Source organism: Galeopterus variegatus, unplaced genomic scaffold (assembly GCF_000696425.1).
Source record: "Galeopterus variegatus unplaced genomic scaffold, G_variegatus-3.0.2 Scaffold5156, whole genome shotgun sequence".
In the NCBI taxonomy this organism is placed as follows: Eukaryota; Metazoa; Chordata; class Mammalia; order Dermoptera; family Cynocephalidae; genus Galeopterus; species Galeopterus variegatus.
In genome coordinates, this window is record NW_007731267.1 from 5,967 (window position 1) to 21,510 (window position 15,544).

Sequence of the window (15,544 nt, forward strand, 5' to 3'; positions counted from 1 at the left end):
TTTTTTAAAAAAAGTCTGAAAATATTGAATTAATCAAAGGCTGAAAAAGACTGAGAGAAGGCTGCATAAAAATGTGATTGAAAACCACAAAGAGATGGGCCGGCCCGGTGGCGCACTGCGCTAGTGCGCCGCTTGGGAAGCGCGGCGGCGCTCCCACCGAGGGTTCGGATCCCACATACAGACCGGTTCCCGCTCACTGGCTGAGCGAGGCGCGGGGGCAACACCGAGGGTTGCGATCCCGTTGCCGGTCCCGGTCCGGTACGGGGGCGACACTGAGGGTTGCGATCCGTTGCCGGACATGGAAAAAGAAACAAAAAATTCAGTGATTCTGATGGATGCTTAATTCTTATATTGAAAAACCCAGATGAGAAGTCTATTCTCCCACAGTAGAGTTTAGCTCTCTGATCGTATGAATGATCAGCTCCACCAGATAGTATTTCTTCCCTTTGAAAGAGCTAGATATACACACATTTTTACATGTCAGGTTTCTAACTTGGGCAGCTGGGTGGTTGGTAATACCTTTTACCAAGATAAGGGGAAGAAGGTATGAATGATCAGCTCCACCAGATAGTATTTCTTCCCTTTGAAAGAGCTAGATATACACACATTTTTACATGCCAGGTTTCTAACTTGGGCAGCTGGGTGGTTGGTAATACCTTTTACCAAGATAAGGGGAAGAAAATATACATTTTGGAGGAGAATGAATTAAGTTTTGATTCTGTTGCGTTTGAAATATATATAGTATAAGAAAGATATCTAGTAATCATTTGCATATGTAGGTCTGGATTTTTTAGAGCAGTATGGCCCATAGATACAGTTTGGGAAGGAATCAACAAACAGGTGGTAATTAACCCATGCGAATAAAAGAGATAGACCTGAAAGTACATATAAAGTGAGAAAAAGACCTGGGACAGACCTTGTTGGACCTCAACTTTTAAGTTCAGAGGAAGAGGCTTCTGTAAAAGTATAGTGAGAAAAAAATGACTAGAGATTCAAGAATAATACCAGGGGAGTGTTATATTATGGAAGCCAAGGTAAAAGAATGCTTTAAGGAGTGTGATCAGCACTGTTAAATAGTACAAAGAAGATGGAATATGAGGAGAACTAAAGCGTCTGTTGGAATAAGGAGACTGATAGTGATCTTAGTTAAGATCACTTTCAGTAGAATGGTGGGAGTTGACAAGATTGTGGTTAATTGGAGGCAGTGGATGTTAGGTATGGAAATTAAGTTTAGTGAAAATGAACAGTCCTTAAAAGAAGTATGGCTTAGAAAAAGAAAAGCAAAAACAAACAAACAAAAAAACCAGGGGTAGGGAGGCATGGGTTTCTAGTCCTATTCTTTAAAAGAGGGGGGAAATTTATTATTTCAATTTATTAACTGTACAAATTTTAAAGTACTTCATTGCTGGCAGTGGGCATATAATGGTGAGTAATTGGCTGTGCTAGGTTATGCCTCTGAGGCTGATTGCATGTCTCTTGAAGAGCCCAGAGGTTAGATAGCAAGAAAGAGTACATATACACATAAAAAAATGTGGAAACCTAGGTGCTCTAAGGAAGAAGACAAAACTACTTTCTCCAAAAGCAGGAACTTGAAAGAGGAGGCATAGAGAAAGGAGCAGTGCATAATATGAACATAATGGTGAATCTGAGACCTTATTAAAGAATCCACTCTGTAAGTAGTACTTAACTGGTCCAGGGAAAGATTCCATCTTAAGATTCCTTTATATTGCCGGGAAATCCCTGGGTTTCATGCAACATTTTTACATAGCAGAGCAATAATATTTTGACACTGCAGCTTTAACTATTGGTAAGTAGGATCTGGAGATTCACCAATAAAAAAAGGTGGACATATTATCATATAACCCAAAGAGAATAGAAATCATAATCTATAGTCAGTATAGCAGGTAGATTACATTTATAAACATGTTGACTTTGCTGATTTGGTGTTAAAATATTAGTGGTAGAAAATAAGAACATTTGTATTTACTTACTTTTGAATGAGGAACACTGGAAGGATATGAAAGAAACTAATGTAAAGTTAATTGAGGGAGTAGTGGGTGGGAATATGGCTTTTCACTGTATACTTTTTTATTGAAAATAATATCTACAAAAACCAACAAAATTAAATTTAATAGCAAATACGTAAATACATAGAATAAAGGAAGATGAAGGCCCATGAATTCTGGTTTTCAATGTGTTCTTTAATTTTTCTATTAATAGTGAAAAGGACTTTTTTCGTCTAATATTTTATTCATTTGAAACATTTGAATTTCCATACGCTATTTTTATAGTAACTATTCTATAGCATGTACTATTCAAAATAATTTAAGAATCCTAGAAACGTTTAGTTTTGAGATAATTATGGTTTCAAATGCATTTGTAAAAAATAATAGAGGTCCCCAGGATCTTCTCCTCCTAGCCTTCCTTAATGGTAACATCTTGTGTAACTATCGTACCTGTGCAATATTACAACCGAGATACTGACATTGGTACAACCCAACCAACTTATTCAGATTTCATCAGTTTTTACATGCATGCATTTTTGTATGTATGTATTTAGTTCTATGCAATTTTATCATGTGTATTGACTTGTATGATAACCACCACAGTCAGGTTACTGAAAGGATTCTAGACTTTTAAGAGAACATTGATTTTGACTCATAAAGGCATTGTAATAGATTCTTTTTTTCCTTTTAAGTGTTTTGGAACAACACAAACTGACAAAAGAACAGTGGGAAGAAAGAATACAGAACTGGCATGAAGAACACAGAGGAATGCTAAGGTATTTGGGGCTATTTTCTACATGTTTTTCCTTAAGTTAAAGTATTTTTATTTTATAACTTCTGTTATTACATCAGATTATCCCCAAAAGATCATTTGACTTAATCAATAAATATAAAGCACTAAATTTTAATCCAAGATATTTTTGCAAGTTTAGTTTGATATTAGATACTCCTACTTGCATATATTACATTTAGCTTTATTTCAACAGGGAAGATTCTATGATGGAATACCTGAAGATTGCACAAGATCTAGAAATGTATGGAGTCAACTATTTTGAAATAAAAAATAAAAAGGGAACTGAATTGTGGCTAGGTGTTGATGCTTTGGGCCTGAATATTTATGAGCATGATGACAAGTAAGTAAATAAGTTGCAATAGTCATTATTCAGTGGTCTAAATAGCTTTAATCTTATTTTCTGTTTGTAAAAGTTGTTTCTTGTCTTGATTACTCTTACCGCTTTTATTCAAATTAAAAGATTAGTTAATGTCCCATAGACTTGCAGAGCACCTTGCAGTTTCAGAGTTCTGTTTCTCAGTGTATTTATCAAATAGTATGATTTATTTGAAGTGTGCTTCTTTATCTCTTGTGAGTTATGTCTAGTAATTTAATTAAAATTTGTTCCCTCAATAGATGAAGAATAATTCCTTAAATGTTACTATGCCTCACAAAAAGGTTGAGATTGAAGTTAACATATATAAGAAGTCAGGGGCAATGAGAAAATGAAATTAATAGACGTGTGTTTATTATATTTTAGAACACATTTTTTGAACATTTAAACATATGAGTTTTGGATAATTTTAGACATCAGTAAAATAGAATATCCCTGTATTATGCATAATGAACAGTGTGATTATATTTTAAAATTAACCATATGTATTTATTTTTTATTATACATATGTATACACAATCAGTACTGTATTATACATATATAATATATAGTATGTATGTATGATATATATAGACTACATGTTATATAGATACAGTACAATAGAAAATACATCAGACTCTTATAGCATTTTTCAGGAATAATAGCTACAATTATCTTATACCTTTCTTTAATTTACTTACCATACCACATAACATCCAATTCTATGCCAGTAATCCTTCTCCTAGGCATTATTGTTTATTCTGGGTTGGCTCTAGAATTTTAGTTTTCGTTATTACAGATATCTAATAAAATATACAGTTCAAAGCATGTATAATGACTCCAAAAGAGAGCATTTTAGTAATTTTACCTTAGTATTTCCCCAGGTTTATATTATAAAGCAAGTTAGAATGTTGTATTGTTCAAAAGAGAATATTTTGAAATTTTTAAAAAGCAAAAATGACTTCAAGACTAATTTTTTTGAACCAGATCTTTTTCTTTCTTTTTAAAATTGTTGTATTAGTTTCAAGGCTCCCGTCACAAGGTTGTTTTGAGAATTATATGAAGCAATTGCTTTAAAATTTTTCAAAGTAGCACATAAATGTAGTTTAATATCACCTTAAAAATATTGTGTTCTGCAGCCTCCTTAGTTTACTTTGACTTATCTCAGTGGCCATTAGAGGGCAGTATAATACATGCATATTGAGTGAAGAATGTGTTACGTAGAAAAAAGTATTTGCTGTGCTGCAGTACCTAGGCTGCTTAAGAATTAAAAAGATAATAAGTAGGTAAAAATTCATGCTCTGTTATCAGAAGCCAGACTAAAAGATGTGTTTTGGCTAGTGTGTCAAAATCATTTCTCACTCTTGTTATTAGGACAGCAGTGATGCATTTGATGGATAGTCTGAAACAGTAAAATATGTGAAAAGGCAGAAACAAAATTACTTATTCCAATCTGATGCCCTATATCTTTGAGTGTAGGGTGGTTAAAAAAGGGGGAGGGGGCACCTGTTGTATAGTTTAAAGGTGTAAATTCTAGCTTTACCATCTATCTATATATTCGTGTATGTGAGTGTTTAAACTTTTTATTGAGACATAACTTACATATCACAAAATTAATCCTTTTAAAGTATACTGGAAATTCACAAATATGCAAACATTTTTAAATTGAACAGAAGAAGGAAATAATTTTTTCGTATTCGCTAACTTATGTCCATAATTCACATGAGAAGTTATAAAGGCCTTATTTTTTCCCCCTTCCTTCTTAAACATATTTAAATTGATGGTCATACTAGCTTGAGTCCAAATAGAATAAAAACTAAATAGAGCTAGTATAAACCCCTAGAGGCTCAGTTCTACACTTCAGTCACCAGATAGTTTTTTCCTAAGTAATTTTAGGAAAATAACTACTATGCTTTTAAGCTTCATGACATACTTATGAAATATTTGGGTAGTTATTATTTGTTTTATATGATTCGATTTATCAAGTTTCACCTTAAAATATAATGTCATCAGTATATTATATGAGTAAGTTAATATATTTTGAGAATCTGGAACTCTGAAGGCTGGTCATTCAGTTAAACTTGTCCCAGAAAGTTGTTGGGAATTTTGACCATTGTTTCCTGCCTCTAATTAAAGGGATGCTCTCACTTTTTAAGGTTAACACCTAAAATTGGTTTTCCCTGGAGTGAAATCAGAAATATTTCATTTAATGACAAAAAATTTGTTATAAAACCAATCGACAAAAAGGCCCCCGTAAGTAAAATTTTTTATATGTTTTATTTATTAACTCTTTAAATTTCTGCTGCTTTCCTATGATATCACTTGAATGGCATTATTCATTTATTGAATTGCTTCTGAGGAATATTCTCTTTCCATAGACTTTTTGAGTGATGAAATAATGAATGTTATTAAAAATATAAGGTTTTAATTTTTTTAGAAGATATAAGTATTAGACTTTTAACTGAGATTCAAAAATAAGCTAGGTAATATTTATTAGGAGGTTGTTGAAAACAATCACCATTCTTAAGAAGCAACTTAAAAAAATTTGTGCATTGGTGGCTAGAATGTAGTAGAGGTAGTTCTATTCTAAATTATCTCTTGTTTATAGAGTTTTGCATTGTGAACTTTGTATTTTTGTAACTTGAAGGCTTGAACTTAAGAAATCCTTTTACTTAAATTTTAAAAATTTCTTTGGTGTCAGGTATACTCTAGTATTCTAGCTCATTAGTTATTGAAAAGATAAAAGATAAGGAGATCAATTCTAGGTTAAAAAACTTGATAGCCATGAACAAAGGACCAATTTTGACATTAATGGCTAAGGCAAAACAAACCAAAAAAACCTTCTCCTCTAAGTTGAAAGGAACAGAGCTGCTCATAGTTACTCTGGAGAGAAAAAAAGAATAAATGACATTTAATGTATTGAGAAGATAAGAATATTAGCCTCTTTACAAAACTGGTGGGGTATGAAAAGGTGAGGAACCAGTTATGTGGAAATATGTCATATTTACTAGAAATTATATGACATGTGATATATGTATTACATTAGAATTCATATCTCATGATGAAATTTAGTACAAGATTGTTGTGAGAGAGACTATCCTTCAGGAAGATTTTAAATTAATAGTACTTTATGTTTAGGATTTTGTTTTTTATGCACCTCGTCTGAGAATCAATAAACGGATTTTGGCTTTATGTATGGGAAACCATGAACTATACATGCGAAGAAGGAAGCCTGATACTATTGAAGTACAACAGATGAAGGCTCAGGCAAGGGAGGAGAAACATCAGAAGCAGTTGGAAAGGTATGGAATTTATAGCCTTTCATTTTTAATTGCTAGGAGTGGGCTATCTAAAATTTAAGACTGCTCAGTTTCTTTAGCATACTCTAAATTGACATTTTTACATTATTTTCATGTATTGAAATTGAAAGGACAGTATTATAACTCTGACCTCTTGTAAAATGAATATGTATAATTTTTAAGTTGGCAATCTTTGATATTTCCGAAAAAATAGCTTTTCATGACTTCACTGATGTACTTTTTTTTTTTTACCATTCTTGCTTTTCACTGACAGACATTGTTTTGGATATACTAGTTTGAAATTTCAAATATTTTTCGTTTGTGACTTATATTTCTTAGTTTTTCAGGTAAATATGCTGAATATTTAACTTTGAAGCAATGTTAGTGATGTTGTAGAACTCTACCATTCTTGCTTTTCACTGACAGACATTGTTTTGGATATACTAGTTTGAAATTTCAAATATGTTTTGTTTGTGACTTATATTTCTTAGTTTTTTCAGGTAAATATGCTGAATATTTAACTTTGAAGCAATGTTAGTGATGTTGTAGAACTCAGTTGAAAAGTCACTGTGCAGAGTAGTATAACATTAGTACTGTCTGCAAAAGATATTGATATTTTTAACTTTGTTTCTCTTAGACTTAAAACGATACCATTAAGTATATTAAATTGGTAATTTTTAAAATGGAATGATATTGAATAAAATCCTCATTGACCCTGGAACCAGATTCCTCTGTCCAGCAGCATAATACCCAGATCTGTTTTTAGGTTAATTTAGACTTTATGCTTTATTTGAAAAAATTTAGAGACCAAACTAAAGTTAACCTTTTTTGAGGAAATCTTTATAGAACAACATGATAATCTAAGAAATAAAGTAGGTCTTAAAAAAAAACAAAATTGAGGTTCCCTAAACATGTATAAACATATTTCAAACATATTTGAAATAATATGATTTGTGTCTAGTAATTAAGTAGGTCCTCTGCTAGATATCTTTTTGCTACTATACTTTGCATTTAATGATTTTTTTCTTAAATGTTCTGTGTAATTGGATATTAATTTTACTTATTTTGTAACATTAACTCAATTTGTCTGCCTTAGAGAAGTTAGCTGCTTAACAAAACATTTTTTATATGGACATGAAGTTTGTTAGTAATTCCTTATCCCAACATTAAAGATATTAAGTTGGATTGTTACTTTTACTGAGCTCTGTCCTTTATTTTACTGTTGTCATGTGCCTTAGGATTTCATTGTGGTTGTAGTCTTACATGCTTTTTAAAAATATTTTTTGTTGCGCTTTACTTTTCTATATATTTTTATTCATCATAGCCTTTCATCGACCTCTTTCAGAGGCAAAAACTTTTTATAGTCTTTATTTTTTTAAATCTTCTTTTCCTTAAAGCTTTTACTGTAAGGTCTTCTATCATGAGTTAAAGGAGAAGTTACTTTATGTGCAGTTTTCTGGATCTCATTTGCTCTTAAGTTATTCACATCCAAATCAAATGATGACTGATTCTGTAATTATTGAACAATTTTGTTGGCTCAAATTGTCACCAAAGTTAAAAACTGAGACCCTCATTTACAATTTGGATTCAGATATCTGTGAACCAATTGTAAGTTAGCTATGGGAAATTCTGTGTCATGGCTGGCTACCTGTATCACTAGGACATAGCTAGTGATACAAAGAGAACAGGATTTGGAACTAGATGAATCTGGGTTTTGAATCATCTTCTAACACTTGCTGAACAAGTAACTTTTGAACTTGTGTTCCATTGCTCTTAATACGAAAATAATATTCTTACCTTCAAGGGTTTTTGTAAGAAATAATGACAGTGGTATACAGGCATTTAGCAAACTACTTGGTGCTCAATAAATAGTAGCTATTATAGTAATTATTAATATTATTAATTCATAGTCTGAATATAAATTGAAAACAGGTTAGTTTTTAATATTCACTTAAGAAAAATGTAATTGGACCCATTTGATATTCTTTAAAAAGTAAAGTATTCTAAAATATATTTTTTGCGTGTTAGTACAGAAAACTGGGTTTACTCATATGTTGTGCCCTTGAAATAGAAAAACTGGGTTGAAATGAGTGTTTCCAAACTCAAACTCTAAAGAAAAATATCTACATCTATGGTTGAATAATCGGAAGAAGCTTTATGGTTGAATAATCAGAAGAAACTTTTTGAGTAGGCTTGAAGATGAGAAACAGGCTTGAGGGTTAGAGAGAGGGGAGGTATGTTCAGAAGAGGAAGCCAGCATACACAGATGTGTGGAGGTAAGAATATGCATGGCATGCTTAGGGGCCAGTGAGCTGACCAGTTTAGTCCTCCCAAGTGAACAGTGTTTAGGGGAGAAGCAAGATCTTCCAGTTTCATAAGGGAGACAAGACAGAAAAGACAATATTTTCTCCCCCAACTTGTGACTAAGTTACGGTCTTTTTGTTTGTTTGTTTGTTTGTTTGCTTTCATCTCTCCTTCACCTCCATCCTTGAAGAAGAACAAATGAAACATCAATAGAGAAAAGCTAAATAAAACCAGTTCCCATCCCCAGAAGGGGCCATATATACCATAGCTGGACCTGAAAGGTTCTGAGTTGACAGAATAGGATTATGATTGTAACCTTCAGGTTTTGAGATCTGATTTGTGCTGTAAGTGCTCAAGAAGTGTTGTGTGGCCTTGGGAAAAGAAGGAGTAAGGCAGCTGTCTTGGGTAACTGTGGCAGCACTGGATGTGATTGCACAGAGCCTGGGGAGTGGTTGGGGTAGGCTAATCAACGTCCTAGGGTGACTGACAGCTTGACATGGAGAAGAGTAGCTCTTGGCCACACTAGCGATTATGTGAAAAGTATTATTCTATTGCTCTCAGCTTTGTGCAGAAAGGGCAGCAGCCTCTGTGGAGCCACCAGGCCCTTCTTATGGCCAAGGAATTTGGGAAACTGAAACATTCTCTTAAGCCTTTATCACTCGTGTCTTCTAGGGGGGTGGAAGCTCTCAACTCCTTAAATCTCTTTTTGTCTGTATACACTTTATAGGTTGAAGTAGAGTAAGGAGAGAGATGTGAATGTGCTGCAGAGTGAGACCAAGTCCCAGAGTAGGGTATAGGTACTGGCTTTCTTCCTGGCTATTGAGAAAGTACCTTATAGGGAACCTCAGAACAGAGATGGAGCTCCCCTTGTATGAATGAGCTCCAGGCCCTGGGTTCTTAAATGGTGTAAGAATTCATTAAACCAGCAGGGAGGTGTGTGACCCTTAAACTTCATGGCTTTTGCTTGGTGCACTAGGAGGTCACCATAGTGTCTATCTGACCTCTTGCTAACTTGTGATAACTCTACCCATTTGCCCCAGAGCAGTGCTCTTTCTGTGTTGGAGGTGCATGGATATCTAGTAGCTGCAGGAATTTTAAAATTCAGGTTTATAGAATAAAAGGAAAAAAGCTTTGATAGTAAAACTTTGCTGATAAGTTTATTACAGATTGGAATTTGAGGAACAACATGGTTTTGTACCTGAAATTCATAACTGAGACCAGATGGTAGTGATGTCTTTTTGTGGAACATTAAAACATACTCAGATAAGTTTCAGGGATGAGATCATAACTGATTTTTTAAGCTAAAAAAAAAATTATTCTTTGGGAGGGAGGGGGCGAAAGAGGAGCGGGTAAAGGGACAGGAAAATCAACGACAATGTATACTGAGAAGTTAAAATAAAAAATAATAATTCTCATTAATGTAGTGATTTGAATATTGGTTAAACTTAATAAGTAGAAAATATTATCTGATAACACAGTTTCTCATCTGACTTTTATTCATCTTCATATTTTTGGCCCCCAACAGAGTCTGACCCATGGTAGGCTCATGGTAGATGTTTGATGACTTAGTTTGGCTATATTTAAAAGAAACGGTTTCATCAAGTCTGTGGCAGATGCAGCTAAATGACCGAGACATTTTTTCCCACCAAACTCTGATGATAATCTTTTAAAACAGCATTAACCACCTACTATCATTCTAATGGAATTGTCAAAGGAGATAAAACTGATTTGTCATCTTGTATCTAGGCATGAATGCACGAATGGGTACTACTCAAGAAATTAAGCTGGTATTAATTCATTTTTAAAGATTGAAAATTGTTACCCCCCCCCAGGTTTCTTTTCCTGTTCAGGATACTGGCCTTCGTGTATTCCCTTTAAGCCTTTATTATTTCCCCAAAGGAGGGCTCCTGATAATCTAATGAAGGCAGTTTCTTGGGGTATGGCAACTGTGCAGTTAACTCTTGATGCTGTCATATCATTTGTTGTCAGAGTTCATTCTGTATGCAAATGGTAAATCTCCTATTTTTCCCCATGTTGTTAAGGCAGACTCAAGTCATGCTTTGAACACAAGGGATATAATTGACAGTTATACTTTCGTAGTCTTGTTCTTTGAAAAATTGTCCTAAAATATCCAAGTTTTTAATATTTTTTTAAATAGTCATTGATTGTATTTATTGTGACCCCACAGTAAGAAAGTCATTGGAACCCAGCACATGTAACTATACAAATAAGAGTATGGAACAGGACAGTCCTGTATTTTTAACCATGCAATATATTGAACACAAGTGAATATAATGGAAAACCTGTTAAAGTATTTATGCTGTAGTTTCTTCCTTGTTGAGTCACAGTTAGTATTTAGGTTTCATATAAATAATATTTCTATCTATTAATTTGTAACATGGCAATTGCAATTTCTTTTAAGGGCACAATTAGAGAATGAAAAGAAGAAAAGAGAAATAGCAGAAAAAGAAAAGGAAAGAATAGAACGTGAAAAGGAAGAGCTAATGGAACGTCTAAGGCAGATTGAAGAACAGACAATGAAAGCTCAGAAAGGTAAAAGTTTTTTTTCTGACAGTAGATTGAAAATAGTTGCTCTGTTATCAGACTGTAGTATTTCCTTGCTACTATTGAATTTTATTTGTATAATGTAGTACAGTCATATTGTCAAATGAATACTTGGTGGAATCACATCGTAAACATGTTTAAGGCATATTCGATTACATTGTGCTCATGTTCTTTTTAATTTATTTAAACACATAAAATATTTTTCATGTGTACTCTTGTTATATATTGTAAATGACTATATATATTAATTTATACCTATTACTGTTCAGAGTTCCATAAGCAAAAACACATATTCTATATTTTTTGGCTTTTAAAGAAAAGTATTTATGCAGTGCTTTATGGATATTCAAGTACTTTAAGGCATTTAAGTAGCAACATTTTCAGCTATTTTGACTATATACACTTTTTTGGAGCACAACTCCTAAAAAAGATATGATTTCAGTGTATTAGAAAATATACAACATGTAGACATGTTATGTTTTTTGTTTGTTTTTGGTAACGTGTTTGTAAGAACTTAGTTCCTAGGTGGCATTTAACCGAAATGTTACAGTATATAGAAAGAATCCATTGGATTTGTAATGTGTGGATTATATTAAGTAACGCTAGGATATACTACTTTCACACAGCAAATAGTGGAGAAAGCAAAAGAAGAAAAGTTATTGTGCAAAATAAAATGTTTTGCTTCTCAGGGAGTAACGAGAAATCTGCCCTGTTTATAAAACTAGATTTAGCATCTGCTTTCCTAACAACTAGTAGAACCAGCTATTTATTTCTATTGGAAGTAGCCAATAAACTTATTTAAAGTTTATTTTCATTCCGTACACCAGCCTACTGTGGTGGGGAGATGCTCTTGAGCAGTAGGTAGAATAATTTGTAATTGCGTAGTTAGAGGAGGAAGTCACAAAGATTGCTATAAATCTGTAAGCTGGTTGATCATTCCAATTCCAAGAGCACTGGAAACAATATTTCTAAGAGAAGAAATAGAACAAAAGCCCCTGGGTTTTATTCTGACTAATCGGCAGCCTCACTTCTCAGAGCTATAAAAGACCTAAAAACTAATTTAGTTCAAAGCCCAAGGGTAATAAAGCTTTTGTTTGGAGGCCACAATTCAGGGGCAGAACTTGTCTCCTGAATTCCAACTTGGTGCTGTTTCTTCCACTCTAGGTGCTTTTTTTAATCAATTAAAAGAGACAATTATGATGTGCCTAGATTATGCTGCATTCTAGGAATATAAATACATAGCATACAAAAAAATACGTGTAGTTGGCAAAAATATATACATAAAAATATTAATAAAGTGAGATAATGTGTACAAAGTGACATGTGAATAGTATAAACAATACTTTTAGAGGAAGAATGCTGTTGTAAAAAAAATGGATTACACTAAAATGTGTTTTAAAAGGAAAGTTTAAAAACATTGATGATATTGGTCTGATTTTATTTATTTATTTTTGGCAATGGCCAGTACAGGGATCCAGACCATTGACCTTGGTGTTATTAGATCGTGCTCTAACCAACTTAGCTAAACAGCCAGCCTTTTTTTTTTACTGGTCTGATTTTTAAAGAAAAGATTGAATTATAAAACTTTTTCATTTACATAACACCTTTTCTGAGAAAATATCTACTTACTAAATCTTTCAATCTCATTTATTTAGGTTGTATAATAAAAATATTAATAATTTACATACAGAAAACTCCTCAAGTAAAGAAGCACTAAAAAATATAAGGAAGACAGAACTTAAGAAAGAATATAGAGCATCCCTATCAAGACAATTTCAGATCAGTCATCTTAAGGCAAAGGACATCCAAGTTGTTTTTTGTTTTTGCTTTGTTTTTCTAATAAAGCTTTCACAGGCTACCTTAAAATCTGCATGATTATCTTGTAATTTATGCTAAATTCTCATTCAAATGCAGTAACTTTGCCCATATTTAACTCATGATATTTAGTAGATTAACTTGTAATTTTTCATTGAAGAAGAAACTTTAATACTTTATTATTATTAGAAAAAATTTTTTATTGATGTCTTTATTATTTCATATCAATCATTAAACAGAACTATTTTTCCACTTTACATTTCCATAATGAATTATTGTTAAATTGTTTATCTTTTTTGTCATTTTTTAACCATCTTGAAGATAACGTTGGTAACAATATTTGAGATGTAATATAGCCAGACCTGCATTTGGTTGCCGTTTCAACAAATGTTGAAGTGAATTCCCATTTTCAAGAAGACAAACAATAGGAAAGAGTTGGAGTATAATGATTTCATTCATTCTGGATACTTATTAAGCGCCTTGTGTATAGTAGGCACTGTTCTAAGTATTGCGGATAGAGTACTGAACAGATGAGGAGGTCCCTACTCTCATGGAGCTTACATTTTATTGAGGGAAGACACAGTAATAAATAATAAAATCATTTTATGTGGTTTTAAGTGCTGTCAGGGAAGTAAGCATGATAATGTTTTAAAAGCAGTAGTTGTGGGCAGGAGGGGGATGTCCTTTCTAGATGGAACATGTTATTTACAATTAGGAACAAAGGTTTAATTCTGTCATTAACTTAGAACATGACCATAAGCAAGTCATTTTAACCTCTCAGTTTCCTTACGTTCCTATTCCTAAAATGGATATCAATTATCCCTAACTTAGTGTACTGAGGTTTTTTAAAAATTTATGGTTGTATTTTTTTAAAAAAGAAACTTTTTCATTGAAATAAAGATAGATACAGTAATGTACATAGCTCTTTAGGTGTAAGGCTCAATGAAATTTTACAGAGTATATTTATTCCTGTAACTACCCAGAATAAGATACAAAACATTAACTGCACTCCTGCACTCAGGGAGTCTCCCTTTTACCTTTTCTCACTCATTTTTTTTTTTAACCCCAGCTTTGATTTATATCATTCTTACTTGTATATCATCATAGAGTTTAGTGTTGCCTATTTTTTTCTAATAGCTTTTTGAGATGTAATTTACATGCTGTACAATTACCCATTTATTTTATTTTATTTTTTTCTCTTTTTCATTTTTAATTTTTAAAATTTTTTTTAAAATTTTATTTTGTCGATATACATTGTGGTTGATTATTGTTGCCCCTTACCAAAACCTACCTCCCTCCAGTTTTGATTTGCATTTCCCGGATGCTGAGTGATGTTGAGCATTTTTTCATATGACTGTTGGCCATTTGTATATCTTCCTTAGAGAAATGCCTACTTAGCAGTTTTGATTTGCATTTCCCGGATGCTGAGTGATGTTGAGCATTTTTTCATATGACTGTTGGCCATTTGTATATCTTCCTTAGAGAAATGCCTACTTAGCAGTTTTGATTTGCATTTCCCGGATGCTGAGTGATGTTGAGCATTTTTTCATATGACTGTTGGCCATTTGTATATCTTCCTTAGAGAAATGCCTACTTAGCAGTTTTGATTTGCATTTCCCGGATGCTGAGTGATGTTGAGCATTTTTTCATATGACTGTTGGCCATTTGTATATCTTCCTTAGAGAAATGCCTACTTAGCAGTTTTGATTTGCATTTCCCGGATGCTGAGTGATGTTGAGCATTTTTTCATATGACTGTTGGCCATTTGTATATCTTCCTTAGAGAAATGCCTACTTAGCAGTTTTGATTTGCATTTCCCGGATGCTGAGTGATGTTGAGCATTTTTTCATATGACTGTTGGCCATTTGTATATCTTCCTTAGAGAAATGCCTACTTAGCGTGTATATTTAAATCCTTAATCCATTTTGAGTTGATTTTAGTATATGGTGAGAGGTATGGGTCTAGTTTCATTCTCCTGCATATAGTTATCCAGTTATCCCAGCACCATTTGCTGAAGAGGCTGTCCTTACCCCAGTGAATAGGCTTGGTGCCTTTGTCAAAGATCAAATGGCAGTAAGTGTGTGGGTTGATTTCTGGATTCTCTATTCTATTCCATTGATCAGTGTGTCTGTTTTATGCCAGTACCATGCTGTTTTGGTTATTATAGCTTAAAGTTGGGTAGTGTTATGCCTCCAGCTTTATTTTTTTTGCTCAGTATTGCTTTGGCTACACGTGGTCTTTTATTATTCCATATAAATGTCTGGATACAATTCCCCACTTAAAGTATGCAGTTTAATGGTTTTTAGTATATTCACCAAGTTGTACAGCTATTACCACAATCCATTTTAGAACATTTTCTTTACCCCAAAAAGAAATCCCATACCCATTAGCAGTCACTCCCATTTCAGCC

At 33.1% G+C, this 15,544-nt stretch overlaps 1 protein-coding gene across 3 annotated transcripts in view; it reads left to right on the top strand.

The window, feature by feature from the left end:
* Window positions 1-15,544, top strand: part of RDX (radixin) — a 59,920-nt gene that overhangs the window by 3,610 nt on the left and 40,766 nt on the right. For all 3 annotated transcript variants that reach the window (XR_551717.1, XM_008589011.1, XM_008589012.1), the window contains exons 3-7: window positions 2,699-2,782; window positions 2,993-3,139; window positions 5,308-5,404; window positions 6,290-6,453; window positions 11,177-11,307. Coding sequence is in view for 2 of the 3 variants with exons in the window: in XM_008589011.1 (XP_008587233.1) it covers window positions 2,775-2,782; window positions 2,993-3,139; window positions 5,308-5,404; window positions 6,290-6,453; window positions 11,177-11,307 (547 nt within the window). In the remaining variant the exon portion in view is untranslated. The remainder of the gene's footprint in view (window positions 1-2,698; window positions 2,783-2,992; window positions 3,140-5,307; window positions 5,405-6,289; window positions 6,454-11,176; window positions 11,308-15,544) is intronic.